The sequence below is a fragment of the Bombyx mori genome, chromosome 22 (assembly GCF_030269925.1).
Source record: "Bombyx mori chromosome 22, ASM3026992v2".
Lineage (NCBI taxonomy): Eukaryota > Metazoa > Arthropoda > Insecta > Lepidoptera > Bombycidae > Bombyx > Bombyx mori.
In genome coordinates, this window is record NC_085128.1 from 1,086,895 (window position 1) to 1,114,429 (window position 27,535).

General features: G+C 40.4%; 1 protein-coding gene across 1 annotated transcript; it reads right to left on the reverse strand.

Moving 5' to 3' along the window:
* Positions 1-18,189: 18,189 nt before the first annotated feature.
* LOC101742446 (lebercilin-like protein) lies at positions 18,190-26,422 on the reverse strand. The gene is made up of 7 exons (XM_004925859.5): positions 26,241-26,422; positions 24,380-24,584; positions 23,101-23,165; positions 21,722-21,913; positions 21,102-21,321; positions 20,495-20,632; positions 18,190-20,404 (listed from the first exon to the last, which is right to left on the reverse strand). Exons 1-7 carry the CDS (start codon positions 26,285-26,287, stop codon positions 19,478-19,480), a joined length of 1,794 nt encoding a protein of 597 aa, XP_004925916.1. The 5' UTR covers positions 26,288-26,422; the 3' UTR covers positions 18,190-19,477.
* Positions 26,423-27,535: the final 1,113 nt, after the last annotated feature.

Consider the following 27,535-nt stretch of genomic DNA (forward strand, 5'->3'; position numbering starts at 1 on the left):
CTGAAAAGAATTTACATAGTTCTGTTTTGGAATGTTTTGTTTGTGCCTTTTTATTTAGTTAGATTTAATTTCAACTAAGTGCGTTCTATCAATAGATTTAATTTACAAGAGAAGTCAAATAGAAATATTATTTTAAATCATCGGATTCCTACCGACAAACAAAACATAATTTGATGTAATTCGTAATCATTTCAGTTCAATATGATGTAAAGTTACGCCGGTAATAGTAACGCCATCTATCGTCAAATATTCGAACAAATATCGAAGGATCTAGTAGCACCTAGAACGCTCGAGAAGTACAACGCCATCTATTGTCAGAATACGGAAACAGACTACTAGAAATGTGTGGAATATTCTCGATAATTCTAGGGATGTCGTATCGGCTATAAAAGAGTTGCAGAGATGGCACGCAGTCAGTCAGTAATCGGAACTGATTCCGATAGAGGCACCCGTCACGTGCGGACGTGCTCATCGTCCACTCGATCGCCCGGTCTTTGTTCGCCCGGCTTTTGTTAGCCCGGCCATTGTTCGCGCGGCCTGTGTTTGTGGTACATCTGCCGACTAAGTGCTCTTTCTGGAAGTTTTTATTTGTTTTGTTTCCTTTTGTTGTTTCTGTGTTCGTGGTACATCTGCCGACAAAGTGGTTTCCTGCAAGTATTTATTTGTTTTGTTTCTTTTCGTAATTTCTGTTTTGTTGTGCTTTTTCTTTGTCCTGTAGTAATCGCGCCGCATTGCCACCTGTGTTCAATAGAACCGCTCAGGTCCGAGTAGTTGGGGCCTCGCCGCAAGGCGAGTGTTTTCAAGACCCGGGGCCGCCCCACCTGGGTACTCAGCGATCATGGACGCTGTATTCGCGGAATTCCTCCGACTTCGCCACCCACAGCTCGCCTCGGAGTTTTTGGCCTTCAAGGCCAATCACACTGCGAGCCCTCTCGAGGACTCCGCCGCGCTCGCTGCTCCTGCGTCGCCTGTACCTGCGTGCAGAGCTTCTGCATTGAGCACCGCAGCCTCTGTCGTGCCTGCCGCTCCCGTGTCGCCTATACTGGCGAGAAAAGCTGCTGCGTCGTCCGCCGTGACCATCGTTTCAGCTGAGCGATCATCCGCGGCCTCCGTCGCGCCCTCTAAAACACCTACACTTGCTCGTAGGTCGCCTGCACCCGCCTCCTCGTGCTCCGACTCTGACTCGGACATGGAGGTCGACCTCGCCCCCGCCTCATCGACGGATGGATTCACCCTGGTACAGAAGGGTAAGAAGCGTGCCGCGGAGTCTCGAGCTCCCGCGGCCGCTAAAATTAGCAAAGCCGTGAACGCGTCGCGCCCCCGCCCTCAGACTCCCGTTGCGCCCCCAGCCCGTGCCACTCCGTCGCCGCGTCCGGTGGCACAAAATAAAACCCAGACCCCTCCCCCGGTTATCCTTCAGGAGAAGGCAGCTTGGGATCGAGTTTGCCTGGCCCTTAAGGCCAAAAATATAAATTTCACGAATGCCCGTAACCTCGCGAACGGCATTCAAATTAAGGTTCAAACACCCGACGACCATAGGGCCCTCTCTTCTTACCTCCGTAAGGAGCGTATAAGTTTCCATACGTATACGCTCCAGGAGGAGCGCGAACTCCGCGTTGTAATACGCGGAATCCCTAAAGAGTTAGATGTAGAGCTCGTAAAAGCCGACCTGTTAGAACAAGGCCTACCAGTGAATTCTGTGCACCGTATGCACACCGGTCGCGGTAGGGAGCCATATAATATGGTTCTAGTCGCTCTCCAGCCTACCCCCGAGGGTAAGAAAATCTTTAACACACAGACCGTCTGTAGGCTCTCTGGTATCGCTGTCGAAGCCCCCCATAAAAAAGGCACTCCTAGCCAGTGCCATAACTGTCAATTGTACGGGCACTCTTCCCGTAACTGTCACGCGCGCCCCCGATGTGTTAAGTGTTTGGGCGATCACGCCACGGCCCTCTGCGCTCGCGACCAAAAAACCGCGACGGAACCGCCTAGCTGCGTCCTGTGTCGAACACAGGGTCACCCCGCGAATTACCGTGGTTGCCCCCGAGCCCCTAAAATAAATCGCCGCGTCGCCCGCCAAAACCGCCTCCGAGCTTCCGACCCAGACATCAAAGCCTCGGCACCCTCTGCGTCGCAGGCTAAGCCAGCGTTCGTTCCGGCGGCGGTGCCCAGTGTCTCGGCCTGGGCAAAACCGCTGCCGTACACGAACACGGCTACAACTCCCTCCTCCGCGATTCGTCCCGCCCCCGCGACTCGTCCCTCTCCCGCGACCTGCCCTCCGACCGCGTCCGACAATCTCGCTTTAGCGATCGACTTCTTTCAGTCGATCAACTTTGAGCGCGTTAACGCTTTGGGCGACGCCATTCGCGCTGCCTCCACTGCACAACACTTTATCGCCGTTGTGCAGGAATACGCCGACGTATACGCGTCATTAAATACGTACGTCCTCCCCTCACTCCGCCGGTAATCAATGGCGTATATAAGTAGAATAAAGCCCCTATCCGTAACGATAGGATTTTTTAACGCTTACGGTCTCGCAAATCAACGTGATCAGGTTTCTGACTTTTTGCGTGACCACCAAATTGATATCTTTTTAGTGCAGGAGACCCTACTTAAGCCCGCGCGCCGTGACCCTAAAATCGCGAACTATAACATGGTCAGGAACGACAGGCTCTCTGCCCGTGGTGGTGGTACCGTCATTTACTATAGAAGAGCCCTGCATTGCGTCCCGCTCGATCCTCCCGCGCTCGCTAATATCGAAGCATCAGTGTGCCGAATCTCACTGACGGGACACGCGCCGATCGTTATCGCGTCCGTTTATCTTCCACCGGATAAGATCGTTCTAAGCAGTGATATCGAGGCGCTGCTCGGTATGGGGAGCTCTGTCATTCTGGCGGGCGACCTAAATTGTAAACACATCAGGTGGAACTCACACACCACAACCCCGAATGGCAGGCGGCTTGACGCGTTAGTCGATGATCTCGCCTTCGATATCGTCGCTCCGCTAACCCCGACTCACTACCCGCTAAATATCGCGCATCGCCCGGATATACTCGACATAGCGTTATTAAAAAACGTAACTCTGCGCTTACACTCGATCGAAGTAGTTTCAGAGTTAGATTCAGACCACCGTCCCGTCGTTATGAAGCTCGGTCGCGCTCCCGATTCCGTTCCCGTCACGAGGACTGTGGTGGATTGGCACACGCTGGGCATCAGCCTGGCTGAATCTGATCCACCATCGCTCCCGCTTAACCCGGACTCTATCCCGTCTCCTCAGGATACCGCTGAAGCCATAGACATCTTAACGTCACACATTACCTCGACATTAGATAGGTCATCGAAACAAGTTGTAGCGGAGGACTTCCTTAACCGCTTCAAATTGTCCGACGATATTAGGGAACTCCTTAGAGCTAAGAACGCCTCGATACGCGCCTACGACAGGTATCCTACCGCGGAAAATCGTATTCGAATGCGTGCCCTACAACGCGACGTAAAGTCTCGCATCGCCGAAGTCCGAGATGCCAGATGGTCTGATTTCTTAGAAGGACTCGCGCCCTCCCAAAGGTCTTACTACCGCTTAGCTCGTACTCTCAAATCGGATACGGTAGTAAGTATGCCCCCCCTCGTAGGCCCCTCAGGCCGACTCGCGGCGTTCGATGATGACGAAAAAGCAGAGCTGCTGGCCGATACATTGCAAACCCAGTGCACGCCCAGCACTCAATCCGTGGACCCTGTTCATGTAGAATTAGTAGACAGTGAGGTAGAACGCAGAGCCTCCTTGCCACCCTCTGATGCGTTACCACCCGTCACCCCGATGGAAGTTAAAGACTTGATCAAAGACCTACGTCCTCGCAAGGCTCCCGGTTCCGACGGTATATCCAACCGCGTTATTAAACTTCTACCCGTCCAACTCATCGTGATGTTGGCATCTATTTTCAATGCCGCTATGGCGAACTGTATCTTTCCCGCGGTGTGGAAAGAAGCGGACGTTATCGGCATACATAAACCCGGTAAACCAAAAAAAAAAAAAAAAAAAAAAAAAAAAAAAAAAAAAAAAAAAAAAAAAAAAAAAAAAAAAAAAAAAAAAAAAAAAAAATCATCCGACGAGCTACCGCCCGATTAGCCTCCTCATGTCTCTAGGCAAACTGTATGAGCGTCTGCTCTACAAACGCCTCAGAGACTTCGTCTCATCCAAGGGCATTCTTATCGATGAACAATTCGGATTCCGTACAAATCACTCATGCGTTCAACAGGTGCACCGCCTCACGGAGCACATTCTTGTGGGGCTTAATCGACCAAAACCGTTATACACGGGAGCTCTCTTCTTCGACGTCGCAAAAGCGTTCGACAAAGTCTGGCACAATGGTTTGATTTTCAAACTATTCAACATGGGCGTGCCGGATAGTCTTGTGCTCATCATACGGGACTTCTTGTCGAACCGCTCTTTTCGATATCGAGTCGAGGGAACCCGCTCCTCCCCACGACCTCTCACAGCTGGAGTCCCGCAAGGCTCTGTCCTCTCACCCCTCCTATTTAGCTTATTCGTCAACGATGTTCCCCGGTCGCCGCCGACCCATTTAGCTTTATTCGCCGACGACACGACTGTTTACTATTCTAGTAGAAATAAGTCCCTAATCGCGAAGAAGCTTCAGAGCGCAGCCCTAGCCCTAGGACAGTGGTTCCGAAAATGGCGCATAGACATCAACCCAGCGAAAAGTACTGCGGTGCTATTTCAGAGGGGAAGCTCCACACGGATTTCCTCCCGGATTAGGAGGAGGAATCTCACACCCCCGATTACTCTCTTTAGACAACCCATACCCTGGGCCAGGAAGGTCAAGTACCTGGGCGTTACCCTGGATGCATCGATGACATTCCGCCCGCATATAAAATCAGTCCGTGACCGTGCCGCGTTTATTCTCGGTAGACTCTACCCCATGATCTGTAAGCGGAGTAAAATGTCCCTTCGGAACAAGGTGACACTTTACAAAACTTGCATAAGGCCCGTCATGACTTACGCGAGTGTGGTGTTCGCTCACGCGGCCCGCACACACATAGACACCCTCCAATCCCTACAATCCCGCTTTTGCAGGTTAGCTGTCGGGGCTCCGTGGTTCGTGAGGAACGTTGACCTACACGACGACCTGGGCCTCGAATCAATTCGGAAATACATGAAGTCAGCGTCGGAACGATACTTCGATAAGGCTATGCGTCATGATAATCGCCTTATCGTTGCCGCCGCTGACTACTCCCCGAATCCTGATCATGCAGGAGCCAGTCACCGTCGACGCCCTAGACACGTCCTTACGGATCCATCAGATCCAATAACCTTTGCATTAGATGCCTTCAGCTCTAATACTAGGGGCAGGCTTAGGGACCCCGGTAACCGTACTCGTCGAACTCGACAAAGAGGTCGACGTGCAACCTAACCCATGCATCAGCCCGCTGAGTTTCTCGCCGGATCTTCTCAGCGGGTCGCGATTCCGATCCGGTAGTAGATTCATTCGCGAAACAATTGCTCTTGAGTTGTTAGGTCTCCTTCGGAGGCGCTCGGGCAGTTGTTAGCAAATCCCACCCCTCTTGGCTGAGCCTTTGCTCGCCCACCTGTCCTGGTGAAACTGGAAAGGCCTTCGGGCCACCAGTAAACTTTCAATCATAAAAAAAAAAAAAAAAAAAAAAAAAAAAATAATCGGAACTACTCGAAGCGAAACAGCGAACGGATCATCTGAAGCGAAGCGGAAGAAGCGAATTGAGAATTTTAGTGTTTGTTGAGTGTTATAAGTGTTCTAAGTGTTGAATACAGTTTTTAAATTTTACTTCGGTGGAATTTTATTTATCTCGAACCCCAGCGCGTAACAGTATTATAAAGAATAGATTATATATAATAGAAATACATAAATGTATTTTATCAAGAAGGTATCTAATTACCATATAACTCGAGGCTCCGTAGCATTGTTACACACGCCTTTCATTAATACGCTTTCTACTTTTCCGTAATGTATTAGGTACTGCTGGCGGTGTCGTTTGATAATAAACAATATTATTAACCCACTTGAAAAAAGAAGAATGTTCTAAATTCCATTATTTTTATGAGTGTTACCTCAGAACTTTTTTCCAGGAGAAACGATTTGGATGATTATTTGCGCTTGAAAACTGGTGCTTCTCGTGTGATCCCATTTAAATTTCATCAAGATCTGACCAGTAGTTTTTAAGTTGATCCTTAATCATGCATATTTAAGTCATGATTATACCATACTGGTGTTTTTTTTTTTGTATCGCCCGTTATTTTATCTGAGGCTAGTGGATGCGGTCACACGGACAGAGGGGCGTCTCAAAAGACTCCTCATTGCTTCAGATAGGCAGAGGGGCTCACAGATTACCTAGTATCTCATGGTTAGCAGAACCCATAGAAATCAGTCTGTGAATGTCCCAACCCACCTTGAGATACTGAGTTGGAGCTAAGCTCAGTTTTATTATGGGAGTCCCACCCTCACCTGTACATAAATGGTACCAGTTTAATTGAGTTCACAATGTACCATATCCGCAGTCCGATTGGCGATAACATTTGGTTTTTTTTTACTTAGATGGATGGACGAGCTCACAGCCCACCTGGTGTTAAGTGGTTACTGGAGCCCGTAGACATATACAACGTAAATGCGCCACCCACCTTGAGATATTAGTTCTAAGGTCTCAAGTATAGTGTGCTTGAATAAAACCTGCAGCTCTTGATCTTCCATTAATCCCTTAACCGGTTTTATAAGTAGATGGGGTGATGCTATCACATAGTCAAAATGTATTTGTTTGGTTTAGCAAGAGAACTGTTTGTCTTTGAAATTAGTGTTTTGCTTTGGCAAAATTCCAAATACATCCGAGTCACTGTTCGAAAGGGTAATTAGTAAACAGAATAACAACAACAAAATCATGACCTGATTATACATAGGGGTCACTACCCTCAATCCGATCATGTTAGAGAAGGGACAATATATCCTATGGTTTCTATTTAAATTGCAAGTCTTTAATTAAGTATTATCAAGCAGGCAGCGGCTTGGCTCTGCCCCTGGCATTGCTGAAGTCCATGGGCGACGGTAACCACTCACCATCAGGTGGGCCATATGCTCGTCTGCCTAAATGGGCAATAAAAAAATAAAAAAATATTATATAATCATTATTTAGGTAGAGCTACTTATAAATAAAAAATCTGTGTTCTATGGTCGAAATCCATATAATTATTATAATACCACAAGATATACTGAAGTTGGCTAAAAGATTAGACGCCTGATGCACTCGTATCAAGCGACGCCACTGTGACGGTGCTTGATACCGCAGGCTATTAGCAATATCTTCTTCTACCAAAATCTTCTAATGAAATAGCCTACTTGAAATATGTTCATGATTACTTCCTCGATGAATGAATAACAGCTTTAAAAATCAAATTCGAACAAGTTATAAATTGCCCTAATACCGGTGGCAGGGTCTTCTGGACCCGCAAGATTAGGTATCACCACCCTGCCTACTTCTGCTGTAAAGCAATAATGCGTTTCAGTTTGACGGGTGGTGTAGCCATTGTACTGTGAAATTTAGAATAAAAACTCATGTCTGAAGATGGGTAGCAGCATTTATGTTAACCTTATACCATAGTTACCTTTTAATATCAGGTGAGACGTGAACTAGTTCAGTCACTATAAAAAAAATATATAAATAAATATAAATAAATATAAATAAATATAAATATATAAATATTTTACTAACAATCATGCCACGTTAACTGGTCCCGTGATAAATCAGTAAACAACTTGTGTTACAGGTACCAGATATCGGAAATAAATGTAAGATTTTTATTATACACATACATATATTTAATATACATCCATAACCCTGGAAAAGAGATTTATATTTATCATACAAATATCTTCCCTTGGCGGGTTTCGAACCCGCTACCCCCTAGTGTAGTGACCATGTCACTTACCACTACACCAGACGGACGTTAAGTATATTCGAATTATATTCGAAACATACACACAAAATGGAAAAGTAATCGCGAACACTGTAAATCACCTTTCTAGCTATGTGAGCTCATGAAGAACATCGCCCGCGTGATATATTATTCAATCTAAATTTACAACTTCCAACTTCTAATATATGTAGTTTCTTTATAAATAATACAGTGTGAATACTTTTGTAATTTTAGTATATTCCGATTTGTTTTGTGTACATGAATGAAATTGCTCGCAGCCCACTTGATGTTAAGCTGTTTGTGCATTAGCATCGCAATATCAATACCGTAACAAGAAGGGCTATAAAAAAAAGGTTGCTTAGGAAGAAAACGCACGATTGCTTCGAACCATCGTATGAAGTCTGCTTACCGCTTTACATCAAATAGAGCTTTCGTCTATACTCATTAAACATAATTGTAGAGTAATTAATTAATAATAGGGCTTTCGTCTATACTCATTAAAAATAATTGTAGAGTAATTAATTAATAATAGAGCTTTCGTCTATACTCATTAAAAATAATTGTAGAGTAATTCATTATTAATATGATTCATTAGTCTGCTGGTTAATGACTCTAACCACTGTACCGATGAGCTTGGATTCGATTCTGCGTCAGAATTCATATAGTTGTCAAAATATCTCTAACTACTTGACCCGACAGACTTTGTAGTGCCTCAATCGATAAATAAAAGATCTAAACTTTTGTATAAAATAAACTTAAAACGAACAAAAGATATTCGTCCGGCGGGGAAAACATCAAAGGAAAAACAAATTTGTTATTTTTATTTAATTCCGAGCATTTTCATATTTATCTACCTTTTAAACCTTCTCTGGACTTCCACAAATAATTCAAGACCAAAATTAGCCAAATCGGTTCAGCCGTTCTCGAGTTTTAGCGAGACTAACGAACAACAATTCATTTTTTATTGAGGTCTAAATGTACAAACTTGTTGTTATCGCGTAGACATATGACACAGTAGATAATTCTACATTAGAGCTGTACAATGCGAATATTATTTTTCGTAAACATATATTTGCTTGCAACCAAAATGTAACGATTTTCTAAAATCGAAATCACTTTTAATTATTAGCCGGTGTACTGTGGAGGTATCCACTAAATTCTACGCCCACGTTCTGTCGTCGATAAATCTGCTAATACCAATCGGCCGTATTACCGTGAGGCTAATAAAATGCGTTTACGGCTTACAAATACACAGTCGAGAGCGCTGTCATTACAAATGTTAAGGATTTATTAAGATAAATGTGCTTTTGGATGTGGCAGATTAGTATATTCAAATAAATTTTATAATTATTGTCTGTTTATAACAAACAATGAAAAATTTATATTTATTGTCTTATAACAAACAATGAAATGACAAAAAATCGGTTTGCGTAAACGTACCTAATTATTTTAGGGGACAATGTGTGAATCAGTTCAACAAGATTCCAGAAAATGATTGATTATTTAAGAGGATTTAAGAGAATTATAGAATTTTTTTTTATTGTTTAGATGGGTGGACGATCTCACAGTCCACCTGGTGTTACGTAGTTACTGGAGCCTATAGACATCTATAACCTAAATGTGCCACCCACCTTGAGATATGGTTCTAAGGTCTTAGTATAGTTACAACGGCTACCCCACCCTTCGAACCGTAACGCATTACTGCTTCACGGCTGAAATAGGCAGGGTGGTGGTACCTACCCATGCGGACTAACAAGACGTCCTACCACCAGTAATTACGCAAATCATATTTTACTATTATGTTTAATTGTTGTCGTTAAGGGATATTTTACTATCATGGCACTTCAATGAATAATGAACATGAGGCGACTACTCCCGGACTGTTCTTTTTATTTCTGAATTATAATATGTTTTTTCTCCTACCTACGCCGAAAGTTCGGTTTTCCTCCCGCTGTACAGGGAAGAAAATCTAACTTTTCCTCCCTGGGTACTGACAAGTGCGCATGCGCGTTAGTGTCTACGTCTGCTCTCACGCACCTTAAATTTTCCGCCATGGTTGTGCTCGGGTAATTTGCAATATAGTGTTTAGTGTAAAAGTGAAATAAACGAATATATTTTAAAGTGCAAGTTGGCAATTACTTTCTGAAGTCTTGATCTCCGGTATTCTCCGGTGTTTAGTTTAATTTTATCCGTCGTACGGCAATATTAGCGTAGCACAATCACTCTCAAATGATAGCCACGACTACTCTGCGAAGAGTGCAAACGACTGAGAAGAATAAGCCTCAACATTTACAAGTACTGCTATTACAACAGTAGTCAATACATAGTAAGTAATGAGTGTCAGTAAGTATTATTAACATTAAATGTTATTTAACTGAAAACTACATATATTTTGTGAAGGTATTCAACAACATTTAGAATGTAATGGTAGTTAAGTAAAAACACAACCAGATTTAATTTGTACTGGTGGTAGGACCTCTTGTGAGTCCACACGGGTAGGTACCACCACCCCGCCTATTTCAGCCCTAAAGCAGTAATGCGTTTCGGTCTGAAGGGCAGGGCAGCCGTTGTAACTATACTGAGACCTTAGAACTTATATCTCAAGGTGGGTGACGCATTTACGTTGTAGACCTTTATGGGCTCCAGTAACCACTTAACACCAGGTGGGCTGTGAGCTCGTCCACCAAACTAGGCTATAAAAAATAAAAGATGTGGGTCATCAGTTACAACGTATCTACCGAAAACTACCACTAACGCCTCCTAATATGTTTTTATTAGGTGTTAATAGGATATTAGAACATAACATATCCATTCAATTTTGTAGCTGACCATACATGCCACATCCAACTAAATTTTATTATCAATTCATGAAACTGATATGATCGTGCCGCCTACGTGCTCGGTTATTTTCAGTGAATTTCGTACGAATCTAGACTTTTTGACGACGACTTAAAGTATTGAATTGCAAGTTTTAGATTCATTATCATATACTTGTGATGAAATTCAACGAGCCTAGTTAGCTCATAAGCGGAGCGGAGAGGTTATTTTTATTGTTTAAATGGGTAGACAAGCTCACGGCTCACCTAGTGTTAAGTGGACGCCGCAGCCCATAGACATCAACAGCATAAATAGCTTCATCCACCTTGAAACACGAGATATAAGTCTCAATTTTACAGTACAACTAATGCGCCACCCTTCAAACCCAAACTGATTACTGCTTCACGGCAGAAAATATATAATGCTGGTTGGTTGTAATCTACCATCAGTAATTATATTTGCCGATTTGACAGCTGAAATAGGCGGGGTGGTGGTGGTTATATCTACCAGTACGAACTCACAAGACATCCTACCACCAGTAATTACGCAAATTATAATTTTATCGGGTTTTATTTTGAGTACACGTTATTATTCCTTCACCGTGGAAGTCAATCGTGAACAATTGTTAAATACATATTTCATTATAAAAATTAAAACCTGCCAGTGGGACATTTTATATTGCGCAAGGGGAAAACCTAGATGCAAGTTAGCCTATATTATTGCCTAGGGTTGAAAATAACTTTCATAAACTATTCACTCGAAATAGATTCAATGGTTTGGACGTGACAACATAACAGACAGAGTTGCCTTCATTTATCAATAGGTTATAATGTTCTTTTCTATCTAACATTTAACACAAAAGGAAAATTCCAAATTTATTTTAAATGACTAACAAATATTTTCCGATTTAAATGAATTAAAAAAACTGATATTCAGCTGTTTAACGGAAGGTTCAAAACTATGCTCGAACTTGATGAGCAGCATCCACGACCGATAGAATAAAAATCGCTAATCGCTGTCACTGGCACCTGAACTCACAAACTCTAATAAATTTATGCATAAACGTAAGCAATAACGATTTACAGCCGCTGTTACGTTCGCTGAGCGTCTGATTTGAAATTACGATATTTTAAAATCTTTGTAACGATTGTTTTATTGAGAAACATGTGCTACACGCGTCTTCCGGCTGGAAATACAGGTATATCTGCTTTCTTATCCTTATTCGACAAAGATTGCGAGCGTATTCGTCACTTTCTTAACGGCCCCAAAGATACTGCCTATTTTGGAAACAATGGTAGATTTAACACGTTTTGAAATTGAACAAGTACATACATGTGTTTTAACGACATTTAAGTTGAAATAAATGATTTGATTTGAGACTTCATCTCACGAGAATCGCGAATTCTTAGTTGACAACAAAAAAATTCGCCGGAGAATGGGCTGCATTGCTCTCAGGAGCTCGGTAAAGACCAGCCAGTGCTGTCTGGGACCTACCGGAAAGCAATTTTGCTTTCTGCAATATGAAACAGCCACGTCAATATGATACGTGTTTAGATAAAAAGGCCTTTTAGTTTATAACCCATCCAGCTATTATTCAGAAGATATCAGTGCACATATTTTGACACCAGCCGCCTTGAAATCTCAATTACCTGTAGAATTTTGAAGTCGTCGTGACCTAAAAAATAAGACGTCCGGTGCATTCGTTTCGGTTCGAAGTGTCAGGCAGCCATGGTGAGTGGTGACATTTACGTGTAAAGTCTATGGGCCCCGGTAACTACTTAACACCAGGTGGGCCGTGAGCTCGTCCAACCAACTAAGCAATAAATTAAAAAAATACGACGATACGACGTAGAGCTTGGCGAGCGAAGTAACCCGTAAACGATACCCACTGAGTTTCACGCCAGATCTTCTCAGTGGGTAGGAAAAAACACTTTAAATGCAGTCATGCTTTGTGGCAGACACAGTAATAATGTGGCAACTAACCGCGCGGACTCTGACTAATATTATAATAACAACTAAATTACAAGATTGCAGAATTCCAATGATAAAGTATGAAGTACTTTCATTATTTAGTATTTGTTTTTCTGTAATTTGGCGTTGATCTATCGCGCAAAAATAACTAAAACAGTCTAGACTAGACTTGTGCTCTATGGTTCAGTAAAGTTAGCTGAAATTGCAACTCGCCGCAGTACTACTCGTTCAGATCTACGTGTTGCGGACAGATTCATAGTGTGTACAAATACATTTATTACTGGTGGTAGGACGTCATGTGAATCCGCGCGGGTAGGTACCACCACGCTGCCATTTTCTGTCCTGAAGCAACAATGCGTTTCGGTTTAAAGGGTCGGGGCAGCCCTTGTACTGTCTGGATACCCGATCCTGTGGACCAAATGGTAAACAGTCGACGTCGCCCTAAGCACGCCATTATGGATCCTCCCGATCCAATAACGGTGCTTTTACCTCAAGCACGGGTCACCGTCCTTACCGAACCAGTTGCTAGCGACTAAGGGCTCGACGAGTAAATTAACCCATAGACACAGCCACTGAGTTTCTCGCCGGATCTTCTCAGTGGGTCGTGTTTCTGATCCGGTGGAAAATTCTGCGAAGCACTTCTCTGGCTAGGGCCAGTGTTAGCAACACTCCCGGTTTGAGCCCCGTGACCTCACCTACATGTCAAGGAAAAGCTGAAATAGCCTCTCAATGCTATCAACATAGGAAAATAAAAAAAATAAGAAAAGTACTGTCCGGGGGTCGGAGAAGGGTATTCTTTCGGCTCCGGCCTCTGTGAGTCTCCTCTCGGTCATGGTAACGGGGCGACATAACTTTTTACTGCCTATTTCTGCCGTGAAGCAGTAATGCGTTTCGGTTTGAAAGGTGGGGCAGCCGTTGTAACTATACTTGAGACCTTAGAACTTATGTCTCAAGGTGAATGGCGCATTTACGTTATGGATGTCTATGGGCTCCAGTAACCACTTAACACCAGGTGGGCTGTGAGCTCGTCCACCCAACTAAACAATAAAAATAAAAAAAATCATTTTACTAAGATTTTTTTCCACTCCATCTCATCTTGTTTCATTTAATTTCATCCCAATTTATAAAAGTCTGAAATATCGACTTCAATCAACTTCATCTCATTTCGCTCCACATCATTTATCACATAACAGAATATGTACAAGTTGGAGATGTTTATAAACTCAACTCCGTTAATAATGGCCTCTCAAGAAGCCAATTCTAATACTTAAAAAATAAAGAAAGATGGCTTAACACAAAACAGTTCGTATTCTTCAAGCATCACTTCGACATACCGGACTATGCATAAGTTTAATTTTCTTGAAGTCGAAATACGTTGTACACATATAGCTGAACCTCACTCATTAACATTCGTATTAAGCAGCTCGCATTTCTCGAATTCTCATACATTCTCATTGTCTTTTCGCTCTGAATACAGAACAGGTTTTTAATGAAAGGCTTACAAACAAAAATTTACATATACACATTCAGGTAAGATAAATAACAATAGTTATGACTGTCGGTACTTGAACCATTGTACCATGGTTCACTTGCGGACTAAATAATAATAATAATAATAATGGTTGGTTCTAAGTAAGTATCAGTGGAATGAAATATTTGAAATGTATTAAACTGATAACTACTTTTAATAAATAAATATTTACTAACAATCACGCCACGTTAACTGGTCCCGTGATAAGTTCGTAAAGAACTTGTGTTACAGGTACCAGATAACGGAAATAAATGTAAGATTTTTATTATACACATACATAAAATATATTTAATATTTTAATATACATCCATAGCCCTGGAAAAGACATTTATATTTATCATACAAATATCTTCCCTTGGCGGGATTCGAAACCGCGACCCCCTTATGTAGTGACCATGTCACTTACCACTACACCAGATGGCCGTTAATTATGTGTAATTGTTTAATAAATGTATCTTTTTTACTTGATTGGTTTTGTTAATTTTAAGTATGTTTCAATGATACTATGTACACATATGGACTTGTTGTCGTCTGAAACAAAATAAATCATTCATTCATTCATTCAATCAATAGGCACCATTATAAATACCATTATTTATTATTTAGCTTGCACCGAGATTCCACCTGCGCTTAATCCAATCAGTTATTTAGAACGAATCCCAAAACAATAATTAGCCTATCTCATTATCTAGTCAATAAACTAGCAGTTGATTTGTAGAGTAGTAAAAAAATCACGAACCAACGATCGTAGTCGTGGTGTGTTTGCTGAATTTATTATATTACATCAGATGTACTTAGCTTTGCCCGGTTAATATTATTTGCCATGATACAAAGTATGTGTTAAAAGAGGTTATAAATTATCTTCGTGGGAAATTTCATTCAAATCCGTACGAAGTTGGAACGTTTGCCGCTAGGGGCGCTGTTCCAATTGCATACAAATGTGAGTTAACTTTTACGCTGTCGAGAACGTTAAAAACTCGCACTAAGCACACTGTACAGCCAATTCGACGTTATCGACTAACAAACACTATAACATTCATAATATTAGTAGAAATTCCTTCTTCAAACGAGGCTTGTGGATAATACTTAAGGGTAGACAGCGGCTTGGCTCTGGCATTACTGTAGTCCACGGGCGACGGTAACCATTCACCATCAGGTGGGCTCTACGCTCGTCTGCCTACAACGGCAATAAAAAAAAAAAAGCGAAAATTAATCTATCGTTAAATTATTATAGCAAGTGCGGTGACTAAAAAGGCCACCATCACATCTAAGTGGAAAGACTTCAACCTTCTTCTATTTGGACGAACTCGTAAAAGAAAAAAAGAGAAATGACAGATCATATTACCAATGATGAAAAAAATTTACATGTAAAAGACTTACGCCGATCTAGACATAACTAAAACACACTTTAAATGTAGATAAGCACGATTCATTAAAGAGACCCTACATACAACAAGTTATCGGTCCATCTGGTGTTAAGTTGGCATCACAACATGAATGCTGCCACTCATATTGAGAGATGAGGTCAAATCTTCATTACTAAACACAAATACTAAACAATTCCTTACAGTTCTCGAAACTTCGACCTTATGTGTGAAGGACATTGTGGCGAGCATAGATAGTAGACACTAGAGTCCTAACGAAGCTCAAATTACACGACCAGAATTTTAATTACGATTTCCACGATCTTTCATCTGCTTGATTGAAATTTTTAAACACACAGCATGAACTCGTCGTGGCCTAAAGGATAAGGTATCCGGTGCATTCGTGTCGAGCGATGCACCGAATGTGTTCGAATCTCAGGCGGGTACCATTTTTTTTATTAAATACGTACTCAAAAAATTTTCACGATTGACTTCCACGGTGATCGATTTTACAATCGCAAATATATATATATATTTTTTATTGCCCTTGTAGGCAGACGAGCATACGGCCCACCTGATGGTGAGTGGTTACCGTCGCCCATGGACTTCAGCAATGCCAGGGGCAGAGCCAAGCCGCTGCCTACCGCTTAATACTCTCCACAAGCCTCGTTTGAAGAAGGACATGTCATAGCGCTCGGGAAACACCGTGGAGGGGAGCTCATTCCATAGCCGGATGGTACGTGGCAAAAAAGATCTCTGGAAACGCACTGTGGATGACCGCAGTGGCTCCAGGTAGTATGGATGAACTCTACTCCGGTGGCGGGCGGTGCGATGGTAAAAACGAGATGCCGGTATCATCTCGAACAATTCCTCAGAGCACTCCCCATGGAACATACGGTACAGAATTCAGAGGGAACCGAAGTCCCTCCGCAGACCCAGAGGCTCCAAACGATCCCTGAGAATGGGATTATCGACAATCCGAACGGCCCTCCTCTGTATGGAGTCAAATGGATGGTCAAATACTAAACAAATAATAAGCTTTTGACTATATTGAATATAGTTTTTCAATAGGGACGCTCAAACTTTGATAGCTCACAGCGGCCATCTTGGTAAAACGATATTTGTCAAATTTTCCATGAACGCCTAATTAATCATGACAATAGATCACCATGGAACGCTACAAGCTTGTCCGGCGGTATCATCGGCCCTTATTTCTTTGAAGATACGCAAGGAGTCACTGTCAATGAGGACCGATATCGGACGATGATAAAAAAATTGTGACCTAGGAGGCTATGGTGGTTAAAGGATAGGATGGTTATAGGCTACGATGATAGATGGTATAGATCTCACAAATGTGTAGTTTCAACAGGACGACACCACTTGCCATACAGCACGGGAAACATTAAATATATTGGATGAGAAATGCTTCGTCATCTCGCGTGGTGGCGAGATGATTACTTACTTAACACCGCCCGACTACTTTCGATGGGGCTACCTGAAATCTCAACCACAACTCGCACTCTGTGAAATTGAGCCCCATTTATGCGTAAATGTCATACAAAATTGGTCCACCAGGATACACCACCGCGGAGTCGCGGCGGCCATTTGACTGAAATTATATTCCATACGTAATGTCATCGAATACACTTTAAAATAAAATAAAAATTGTAGCAATATCACTTCAACAGGATTTTTAATAATTTATTTTTAAGTTTTAAATGAAAAAACCTTTATTACTGCATCTAATCTTTAGCGGTATTTATCAACGAATAAATTGATAGAAATTGTAATCACGCTAACAAATCTCGCATATTTTGTTCAATTTTCTCAAACAACATTAGGCAAAACGATTCACGGTTCAAAGAATCGAATGCCATTCAGATGAAGATATTTTGTTGTCATTTACTATTATATAAAAACAAAACAAAATCGAGACCGAGGATCAATATAATGTCATAAGAGCGAGACGATATTGAAATTGGGAGCCGTCAAGAAAAAATAAACCTATTGATGATAAGCATATTGAAGTTTCGGTGACTTCACAAGAAAAGTCTATTGAGATCCTTTAGTTCGTACGTATGACAGACGGACGAGAACTCAACGAACTGAAATACCTCACCAATATTTTTATTTATTAATAACCCAACAGCTAACAATCAAGTAAATCATAACATGACATTATTTTATTCCAAAAATTGAATTTTAAGCTATTGCATAGATTTTATAGCGGGCATTGAGATTGATAATATTAAATTATTATTGTCTAATTATAATTGCTTAAGTTGATAAAAAATGCTATGCAATAGCTTTACCGCGGTAGTTCCCAAGTGCCACAGGTTTTATTTTATGTGTGTTACATTTATTCGAAAAACTCTAATTTGGAAACTGAAAGGGGAAATATATAACTTACGTAATTTCACTGAAGAGCTGATTTTTTTAAGCATCATATATGAGTGAAACAATTTGATTATTTTATTGTTTATATTCTTGACATTTTTGTTTAGTTCTTTGAACCATATTGTCATTAACTAAAGATGAGCCATCAAAAATACAAATTATATACCCGAAAATATATATTTATTTATACATAATCACACAGTAACAATATATAAAATAAAAAATTACCCAAACTTGACATTTTAAAACTAATACTCTATTTTTCATTAATTACCTAACCGGTGTTGGATACGTCAAGATTAATTAAACCGCCGTATTTTAAGAGGAAAACAAAATAAAGTTTATTTTAATCACATGAAGTTTGGTTCGTATCCGGGTAGAGCAGATATTGAAGCAACGTGAACTTAAACCACCGTGCTTTTTCTACCCGCTCTACCTTTTGGCATAATGGTAGGATTTCATAGTTTATTTAAACCAATTCATCTGAAACTTCACCATTGTTTTAGAATAGACCACGTGTTATATACACTACAAAATAATCTTTGACGATTTATAGCTCAAGAAACAGGTTTTCAATGAACATTTTCAAGCTCAGTACGAACTAACACAAAAAAAGTTCACGAATATTTTGAACTGTAGATCCTTCGACTTCAATTTAAATTTAGTATTTCTATATCCAAAAAGCAATGTCCTCTAAGATTTAGATAAGTATCAAATCTCGTATTTTTAAAGAAAAAAAAAACGCAAAAATTGATACAAAAAATACATGGACAATTTTACAATCTAAATTTATCAGAACAAATATATATTACGACATAGCGATTCTCATTACAAACTTTAAATCGACCTAAGGAGAGGTATCTAATTGAATTCCTAAACTAATTGTTGTTTTCGGATATTGTTCGACAGAATAGTTTGTAAAACTTCTTAATAACTTTGCCTTTGTGAAGCATCACCAAATTAAATCGAAACATGTGTGTGATGTAATGAAGACTGAGAATACAAATATTCATCAATATTTTAGGTAAATTTATAACACTAAAGGGAATATGAAAGTTTTAAATTTGTTGGAGCTTGCTTTTTTATAATCACCAGACTTGTACAAGTTTCTGATTTTCTATGTATTTAGTCTGTAAGTTATCAAATCACGTACTTAAATCAGTACGAGATACATTGGCTACACTAAAATTACATTACCACGTACATACTGTTTAATTCAATTTGCAATGAAAAACCAAGTATTAATAATAAATAAATACTTGTTATCAAAATTAACATTAAGAAAACTACATATTATTATTGTGTTATAGCAGAATAGAAAAAACGTTTTAGAAGTTTCAGAAAATGAATTGATACAAACATAAATCACAAAACATCACAGTCGGTATTCTCTCTTCACAAATGAACACACAATAAAATAAGAATGATCTAACAAAATACTGTATATCATTTCTTTCCCAGTAAATCATCTAATAAATCCTGGTTGCTCAAATTCGAATCTCCAAGCAGATTATTCCTAGAATTTCTTCTCCCTGACACAGATCGTTTTCTCGTCGGGGCGGTATCTAGAACTTGATCAGTCAAAACTTTGAAATTATTATTCAATTCCTTTAAAGTTTCTTCTGGTATTTCACCCTTGAAATTGACTAATTCGTTCAATTTATCGACGGCCTGCAACTGCTCCACAAGCTTATCGCTTTCAAATCTCGAATTATTAAACTGTTTTACGTGACTATCTATGACTTTGCTACTCTTTTCTATATCTTGAATTATATCTTTGCAGTATTTGTCAATAGGTTTCGTGGATAGCTTTTTTTCTACTACGCTATTTTCTCTTTTAAATTTAAAATCATCATTATTTACCGCCACCACTGTGGTTGTCGATTCAATCTGTGAACTTTCTAAAAATGATACATTAGAATGTCTTCGTCCTCTAGATTTAGGTCTGTCTGATTTATCAGATTCAATAATTTGTTCCTCGATTGATTCTTCAGTAGATTTCCTTCTTAAAGCACTCGCTTTTTTTGGGGCCGGTTCATCGTTATTCTTTATTTTGTTAATTAATTCAATTTTCATAGCTTCCATACGTTTTTGCATTTCCTCTGGTGTGGAATTCTCCGTTGCCAGATCTTTATCGAATATTGCCAAATCAGCCATGCCGTCTTGTACAGTTTTGGCTAGCTCGATCATTTCATCAGAGCTTTTGGACGATACTCGCGTTTGTGGTGTAGAACGTGTGCTGGTAGAACTAGTGCGACTTCTAGCATATCTTGAGCGCGGCTCAACAGATGACGAGGTATCTTCATCATGTGACAGTGCACTACTGAGACTGCGTGAATTTTCACATAATTTTGCTAATATGTTCTGATCTACCTATGTAAGGGATTTATCAAAAACAAAATAAATTATCAGATATTTACAACGCCACAATAACGTTCTGAAAAGAATGTGCTATTTACTCACATTAAGGCTGGTGTCATTCAATTTTGTAGAAGCATCTAGTTTGTGTCTGCTGATCGGTCTTGTTACATTTAATGTTGGGCCCTTTGTTGGAGATTTCACACCGCGACTAGCGGCTGTACTAAGCATTTTCTCTTTCATCTACAAATAATTTAACGTAATAGACCACACTGTAATATTTAAGGCTGATGGAATAAATAGCTCGTTCTAAAATGGAAGTAATTGATAATTCATTTAGTACTTAAGGTACATTGACGATTGACTTCCACGGTAACATCGTGTAATAAAAATCGAACCCGCAAAATTATAATTTGCTTCTTTACTGTTGGTAGGATCTGTTGTGAGTCCACACGGGTAGGTACCACCGTCCCGCCTATTTCTGCCGTGAAGCAGTAATGCGTTTCGGTTTGAAGGCTGGGCCAGCCGTTGTAACTATACTGAGACCATAGAACTTATATCTCAAGGTGGGTGGCGCATTTACGTTGTGGATGTCTATGGGTTCCAGTAATCATTTAACACCAGGTGAGCTGTGAGCTCGTCCACACTTCTAGGCAAAAAAAAAAACATAAAATGCGATGTAGCTTAGCTAAGCCTATACAAAATTACCAACCTCAATAATACTGGATAGTTTATCCGCATTAACAATAGCCAAATCCAGATCGTGTCTAGTATCTTTATGCTTGTTCATCTCCTGCTGTAGTTGATGTTTGAAGTTCTTCGCTTCGAGAGCGATCCGCCGCTGAAGCATCGATATCGTCTCGTTTTGTTGTTGTACTTTAGCCGATAATTCCGTTACTTCAGCCTGGAGTTTCTCGCGTTCTAGTAGATTTCTAGATAGTGAAAACAATTTAGCATTTATTGTTTAGAATACATAATTTCACGATCTTATCCACTTATCCAACATGGTACTATTTAAAGGTATAAATTAGACTGTTAGCATATTCATGTTGCGATACAACCGCAGAATTTCAAATTTTTATTGTCATATAGATTTTTCATATAGAATTAAATAAAAATAACAATTTTGTTTTTCCTATGATGTGTCCCCCGTCGGACGGATTCCTTTTGTTTGTTTTAAGTTTATTTTATACAAAAGTTTAGGTATTTTATTTATCGATTGAGGCACTACGTAGTCTGCTGGGTCAGCTAGTAACTTATAAAAAAAAGTATAAAATAGAATTTATATTACAGCAAATAAAAGTAACATTCATATGCAAACGAATACCAAACCTATCCTTGCTCAGGTCCAACAGGTGCTGATGTTCATCTCTCAACTGCTGCAACTGCATGTCCTTCTCCTTCATCCGCTGCGTCAGCTCCCTGTATTGTTGCTTCAGCTGTTTGTATTTGCTCTGCTGTATCCTGATCTCTTCGTTGTGAGAATTCAACACTTGGGGTAGTTCAGCGTTGGAGTTCTCATACCTAGAAAGTTTCATTTGTATGCTGACATTGCATATGCATACATTGAAGCCTAAATGTGTTAGGATCTATGGCCATTAACAATGGAACAACACCGGTTACAAAGATGTCATGTGAGTATTCGTGAACATATTCCGTGCTACGTACTAGTCATGAGTAATAAAAAAATTGGAAGAGGAAAAAAGTAACGGTATGCAGTCTCAATAATGCTTATGTACAAATGGACATATATGACTCTGGCAGTACATCAAGGAAAATCAATAAATCAAAAATAAAATTTGAAGGTTTAGTTTTAATGCCTCAATAACGATTTTATTTTTTCCTCCTCTTGGTTATCAGAGCGATAGTTGGTTGTTAGAACTTGTGTGTTGTGTTGTGTTGTGAAGATATATTTTTTGGGAATTTTGATTTTTGCGTGTTTACACAATGATTATTTATTTACTTAATCATTATTCTAATTTCTATTGTATTTTTGTATGGAAACTCGTGATTTCTAATTTAGAACATCACGATCTTTTGAAAATTGTATATGTGTTTAAATCCATAGATGTATATATCAACGAGAATGAATACATTTTCACGCAAATTTTTCTTACGTTGTTCGTTTTTATATTTTAAAAACATTATGACTAATGCTGTAAGGTCTTCGAGTAATGAGACCCACTCAGCCGAGTCTTGCAACAAAAACACGAACATAATTTCCCAAACTATACTTATCGATCCCCTACAATGTTAAAGAATGACAAATAAACAAATATTTTACCGTTTATAATAAATAATTTATAGAAAATTATAATCATAACTTTACGCAAATTAATTAGATCTTTTTTTCCTACCTGGGTTAGCCTTGAGAAGCTATTTCAGCGTAACCCTAGCATTTAGGTGAGCTCTCGGGATTCAAACCAGGAGGTGTTGCTAACACTGTCCCTAGCAAGAGCAGTGCTTCGCAGAATCTACCACCGGATCGGAAACGCGACCCACTGAGAAGATCCGGCGAGAAACTTAGTTTACTCGCTGAATCCTGTCAAGAACGGTGACGGGTGCTTGAGGTACCTAAAACCACCCTTGATGGATCGGGAGGATCTGTAATTACATTTTTTAAGGCGATGTCGACTGTTTACCATTCCGTCCACAGAATCGGGTATGATTAGACGATAAAAGTCAAATAGATAAGCGGGAAATTAACAAACCTCTGTAAAGCGATCTCTTGCTTCTTTTGCATCGCTCTAAGGACCCTGTTCTCATTGCTCAGTTCCTGCAAAACGTAAACAAGTAGGTACTGTTGTATAATCATTATTCATAACACGGAAAGCCAAGAATGTAGATCCACCAATCACTACGAACCAGGACATTTGACATTTTAGTACAGTTTTTAATTTGCTTTCATCATCAGCCTGCTGCAGTCCACTGCTGGACATAGGCCTCTCACAAAGCTCGCCACTGAACCCGACCTTCGGTTCTACGCATCCAGTTACTGCCAGTACTGCGATCGCCAAGCCGCCTGCCAAGCGTGGCGATTACGGCATAACCCCCCCCCCCCCCCTTATGGCAGCTAATTTGCTTTGCGCTTTGTGAAATCAAAGCCAGACTCTGGTTTAATTGCAGTAGATGCACGTGGTCACAGCTAATCTAGTAATTAAGTGGTTACGAAAGCCCACGTGCAGTTCTAATTGAAATGCATTACGGCTTCACGACAAAACGTGTGCCTGCTTGAAAACGTGTCAGCTTAAAATATCCTTTACTTATCGGTAACCATACAAGATATATTTTTTCGGTTTTAAGTTTCCGTTCGCAATACTCAGTACCTATTATTAGGCCCTAATTGTCAGAATATGCTAGATACAAATAATATAAGAAAATCCAGCTAAAAAATTTGAATTGGTGCATCACACCGAAAATCTCTCATGGAGATTTCGATAATGATTTTATTTATTTATTGCATAGATGGGTGAACGAGCTCACGGCCCACCTGGTGTTATGTGGTTACCGGAGATCATAGACATATACAACGTAAATGCCGCCACCTTGAGGTATGAGCTCTAAGGACTATAGTTACGGCTACCCCACCCTTCAAACCGAAACGCATTACTGTTTCACTGCAGAAATAGACAGTGTGGTGGTACCTACTCGTACCGGTGCGGACTCACAAGAGGTCCTACCACCAGTAATTACGCAAATTATAACTTCGCGGGTTTGATTTTTATTGCACGATTCCTTCACCGTGGAAGTCAATCGTGAAAATTTGCTAAGTACGTATTTCATTGAAAAAATTGGTACCTGCCGGTGAAATTAGATAACCGATGCATCGCTACATACGAATGCACCGGGCGCCTTATCCTTTAGGCCACGTCGACTTCAACAAAATTACTCGATATAATTCTTGAATATATCCGCCTTAATCGTGTATCGTGTACGTCAGAAATAGCCGAGAGACGTACCTACTCACGTGAGACCGTAAAATTCACTTACCTGTAAATGATAATGCGCGTCAGCCAACTGATTCTGCAGCTGTTTGACTCTATGCGTCTTCGCGGAGAGCACTCGCTGGGTGACGTAACGGTCCTTGCTGGCGATCGAGTGGTTCGACATTTCCGTTGCTAGATTGTGCCTCTTCCTCTTACTCAATAATGTCAAACGGGAACCGCTGCTGTACACGGTCTCCAAGGACTCCTTCCTAGAGAAGATACAGGAATAACTTTTCGACCTATTGTACTGGAAGTCTCAGAATTCGTGTAATGGGCAAACCAATGACTATTTATAATACTTATTAGGTCATTCAATGGAACGTGGCTATCACCGCAATCAGATAATTAAAATCTGGTGGTAGGACCTCTTGTGAGTCCGCACGGGTAGGTACCACCGCCTTGCCTATTTCTGCCGTGAAGCAGTGATGCGTTTCGGTTTGAAGGGTGGGGCAGCCGTTGTAACTATACTACTAGAAGGTGGGTGGCGCATTTGCGTTGTAGATGTCTGTGGGCTCCAGTAACCACTTAACACCAGGTGGGCTGTGAGCTCGTACACCCATCTAAGTAATAAAAAAAAATCTGTTACGGTTATGAAATGTAGATTTTTGTTTAATTATATAACCTGCCTAATGTGGTAAGTGATCACTTGTAAGCAATGGTCAATGGTAGGGGCTCTAAAGTGCCGCTGTCTCTAACTGAAACACTAATTTGCTCATAATTTACACAGTATCGTATCCTTGCACAGCATACATTTTACAAATTTTGTCCATTATATTTGAATACTTTTAGGATTTTAACGCGGCTTCATAAGAAGCGTTTTTAGTCCGGCAGTTTCGTGTTTGACTCTCATATAAAGAGTCATATGGTTTGGGCGTCTACCAATATTATTTCCGTTTTCCTATACTCTAGCCGAGTTTGACAAATGAGCCGGTGATTTAAAAATACCTTCACATTTTAAAACTATCCTAACAAACTGCGATCAGTCGGGAACACGCTTCATGTCTTTAACTATAAAAAAAACGAACATATCGGTACTGACACATGTCCATGATCAAACCCGCGACCTCTGGAATACGTACAGCTGACAGAACAGAATAGAAATACCCTTGTAAAGTAATTATGCAAGTACACGGGCATAAAACAAGAGGACGCCAGAGCCGCTTACTGGCGAGTGACATGGGTCTGAGCGAGGTATAAATGACGTATTGTTACTGAACGTACTATTGTTTTCGATTCAAGGATTTCAAAGTCAAGGTCGTTGAACGCTAGATCCTATTGGCAAGTGAAGCTGCTAATTAATACACTATTAGCACACAATTAGTTTAGTGTATTTTATTCACTTCAGAACATTATGGAGTAATTGTCAAATTTGTTTTTAGCATCTGAGAAAGCGATAACTGATAGTGACACGCTGCATTGTGATGCAACCTTGAAAATGGGCCCTAAAGTTTGGAAAACTGCGAATTTTTTCACTTATATTAAGTGGAAATATTTAGCGTTGAATAAACAAGGTTGAGATTTAATTATAATTTTCAATTGATTTATACATCTATAGTAATAAACTAGTGAGAATATAAATTATACGCCACTTCAAAGTTACTTCAGGCATACGATTGTCAAAAATATCTTGTTTGATACACTAATCGAACATAAATAGTTATCACATACAAATGTTTCTTGCGTCTTTTATTAGGTACCTCACTATTCCTATAAACGATAGAATAATTGGACCATCACTTTCATGGAAACAGCAAGGCGTCAACTGCTGGACCTATCCTAAAAAAAGGTAGCTGCGACCCAGTGGAAAACTTCATCCATTCTATTTCTTTGACTTTAGTTTCACTTTGATCGTTTTTCAGACTTACCTATTTTCCCGTTTTTTGTCTTCAGGTATCAAACTCAATACAGACATTCTTTTTTAACTCAAAAGTACATTATATTTGAGAATTTGAGAATAGCAAATAATGACGTAAAAATGAGTTCAACGAAAGAGGCTCAAATACTATTTTTTATTAATTCGCAATTTGTTGTGATTGACGTTGCCAGGGCGATCGATTGGTCGAACTAATTCTCTTTGGTTTCACTAAGCGTTCTGAACTATTTTGTTCCTAGCTGGATAAATAATAGGCAGATATTATTATTATTATTTTTATTGCCCTTGTAGGCATACGAGCATACGGCCCACCTGATGGTAAGTGGTTACCATCGCCCATAGACTTCAGCAATGCCAGAAGCAGAGCCAAGCCGCTGCCTACCGTTAAGTACTCTCCACAAGCCTCGTTTGAAGAAGAATATGTCATAGCGCTCGAGAAACACCGTGGAGGGGAGCTCATTCCTAAGCCGGATGGTACGTAGCAAAAAAGATCTCTGGAAGCGCACTGTGGATGACCGCAGTGGCTCCAGGTAGTATGGATAAACTCTACTCTGGTGGCGGGCGGTGCGATGGTAAAAACGAGATGGTGGTATCTTAAACAATTCCTCAGAGCACTCCGCATGGAACATACTGTACAAAATACAGAGGGAACCGAAGTCCCTCCGAAGACCCAGAGGTTCCAAACGATCCATGAGAATGGGATTATCGACAATCCGAACGGCTCTCTTCTATATGGAGTCAAATGGAAGAAGCTGGTATTTGGGAGCCCCGGCCCAGAGATGGGAGCAGTACTCCACGCGAGGCCCGACTTGCTTTATAAAGCAAAAGTCTTTATCCAGGCGTGAAGTACCGCTTCGCTGTGTTGAGGACTCCCAGTATTTTGGACGCCAACTTGGCTTTGCCTTCCTAATGACTCCGAAATTGGACATCGCTCGAAATCGACCCCATCGACCCCAAGTATCCCAATACTCTCGGAAGGTTGCAGGGATACTCCTTATATATTTATTCCTTATATACCATATTAAATGATATATTTCAATTATAATATATATTCAATTATACCTACACATATTTACTTTCATGTTTTATCTGAGATCAACAAGACTCAAATGTGCTCTTTCTATCTTTTAAATGTCGGTAGGGCCATTCTGATTAAAGCCAGTTTTTTTTTTTTATGAGAGCTATTTTTTATTATTTTGCCCAGGATTGTTATGTCCAATTTTGACAGAAACTATGTCTATTTATGAGCCTCGAAAAATCATTTATCTCTAAATCGGAGACAAGATC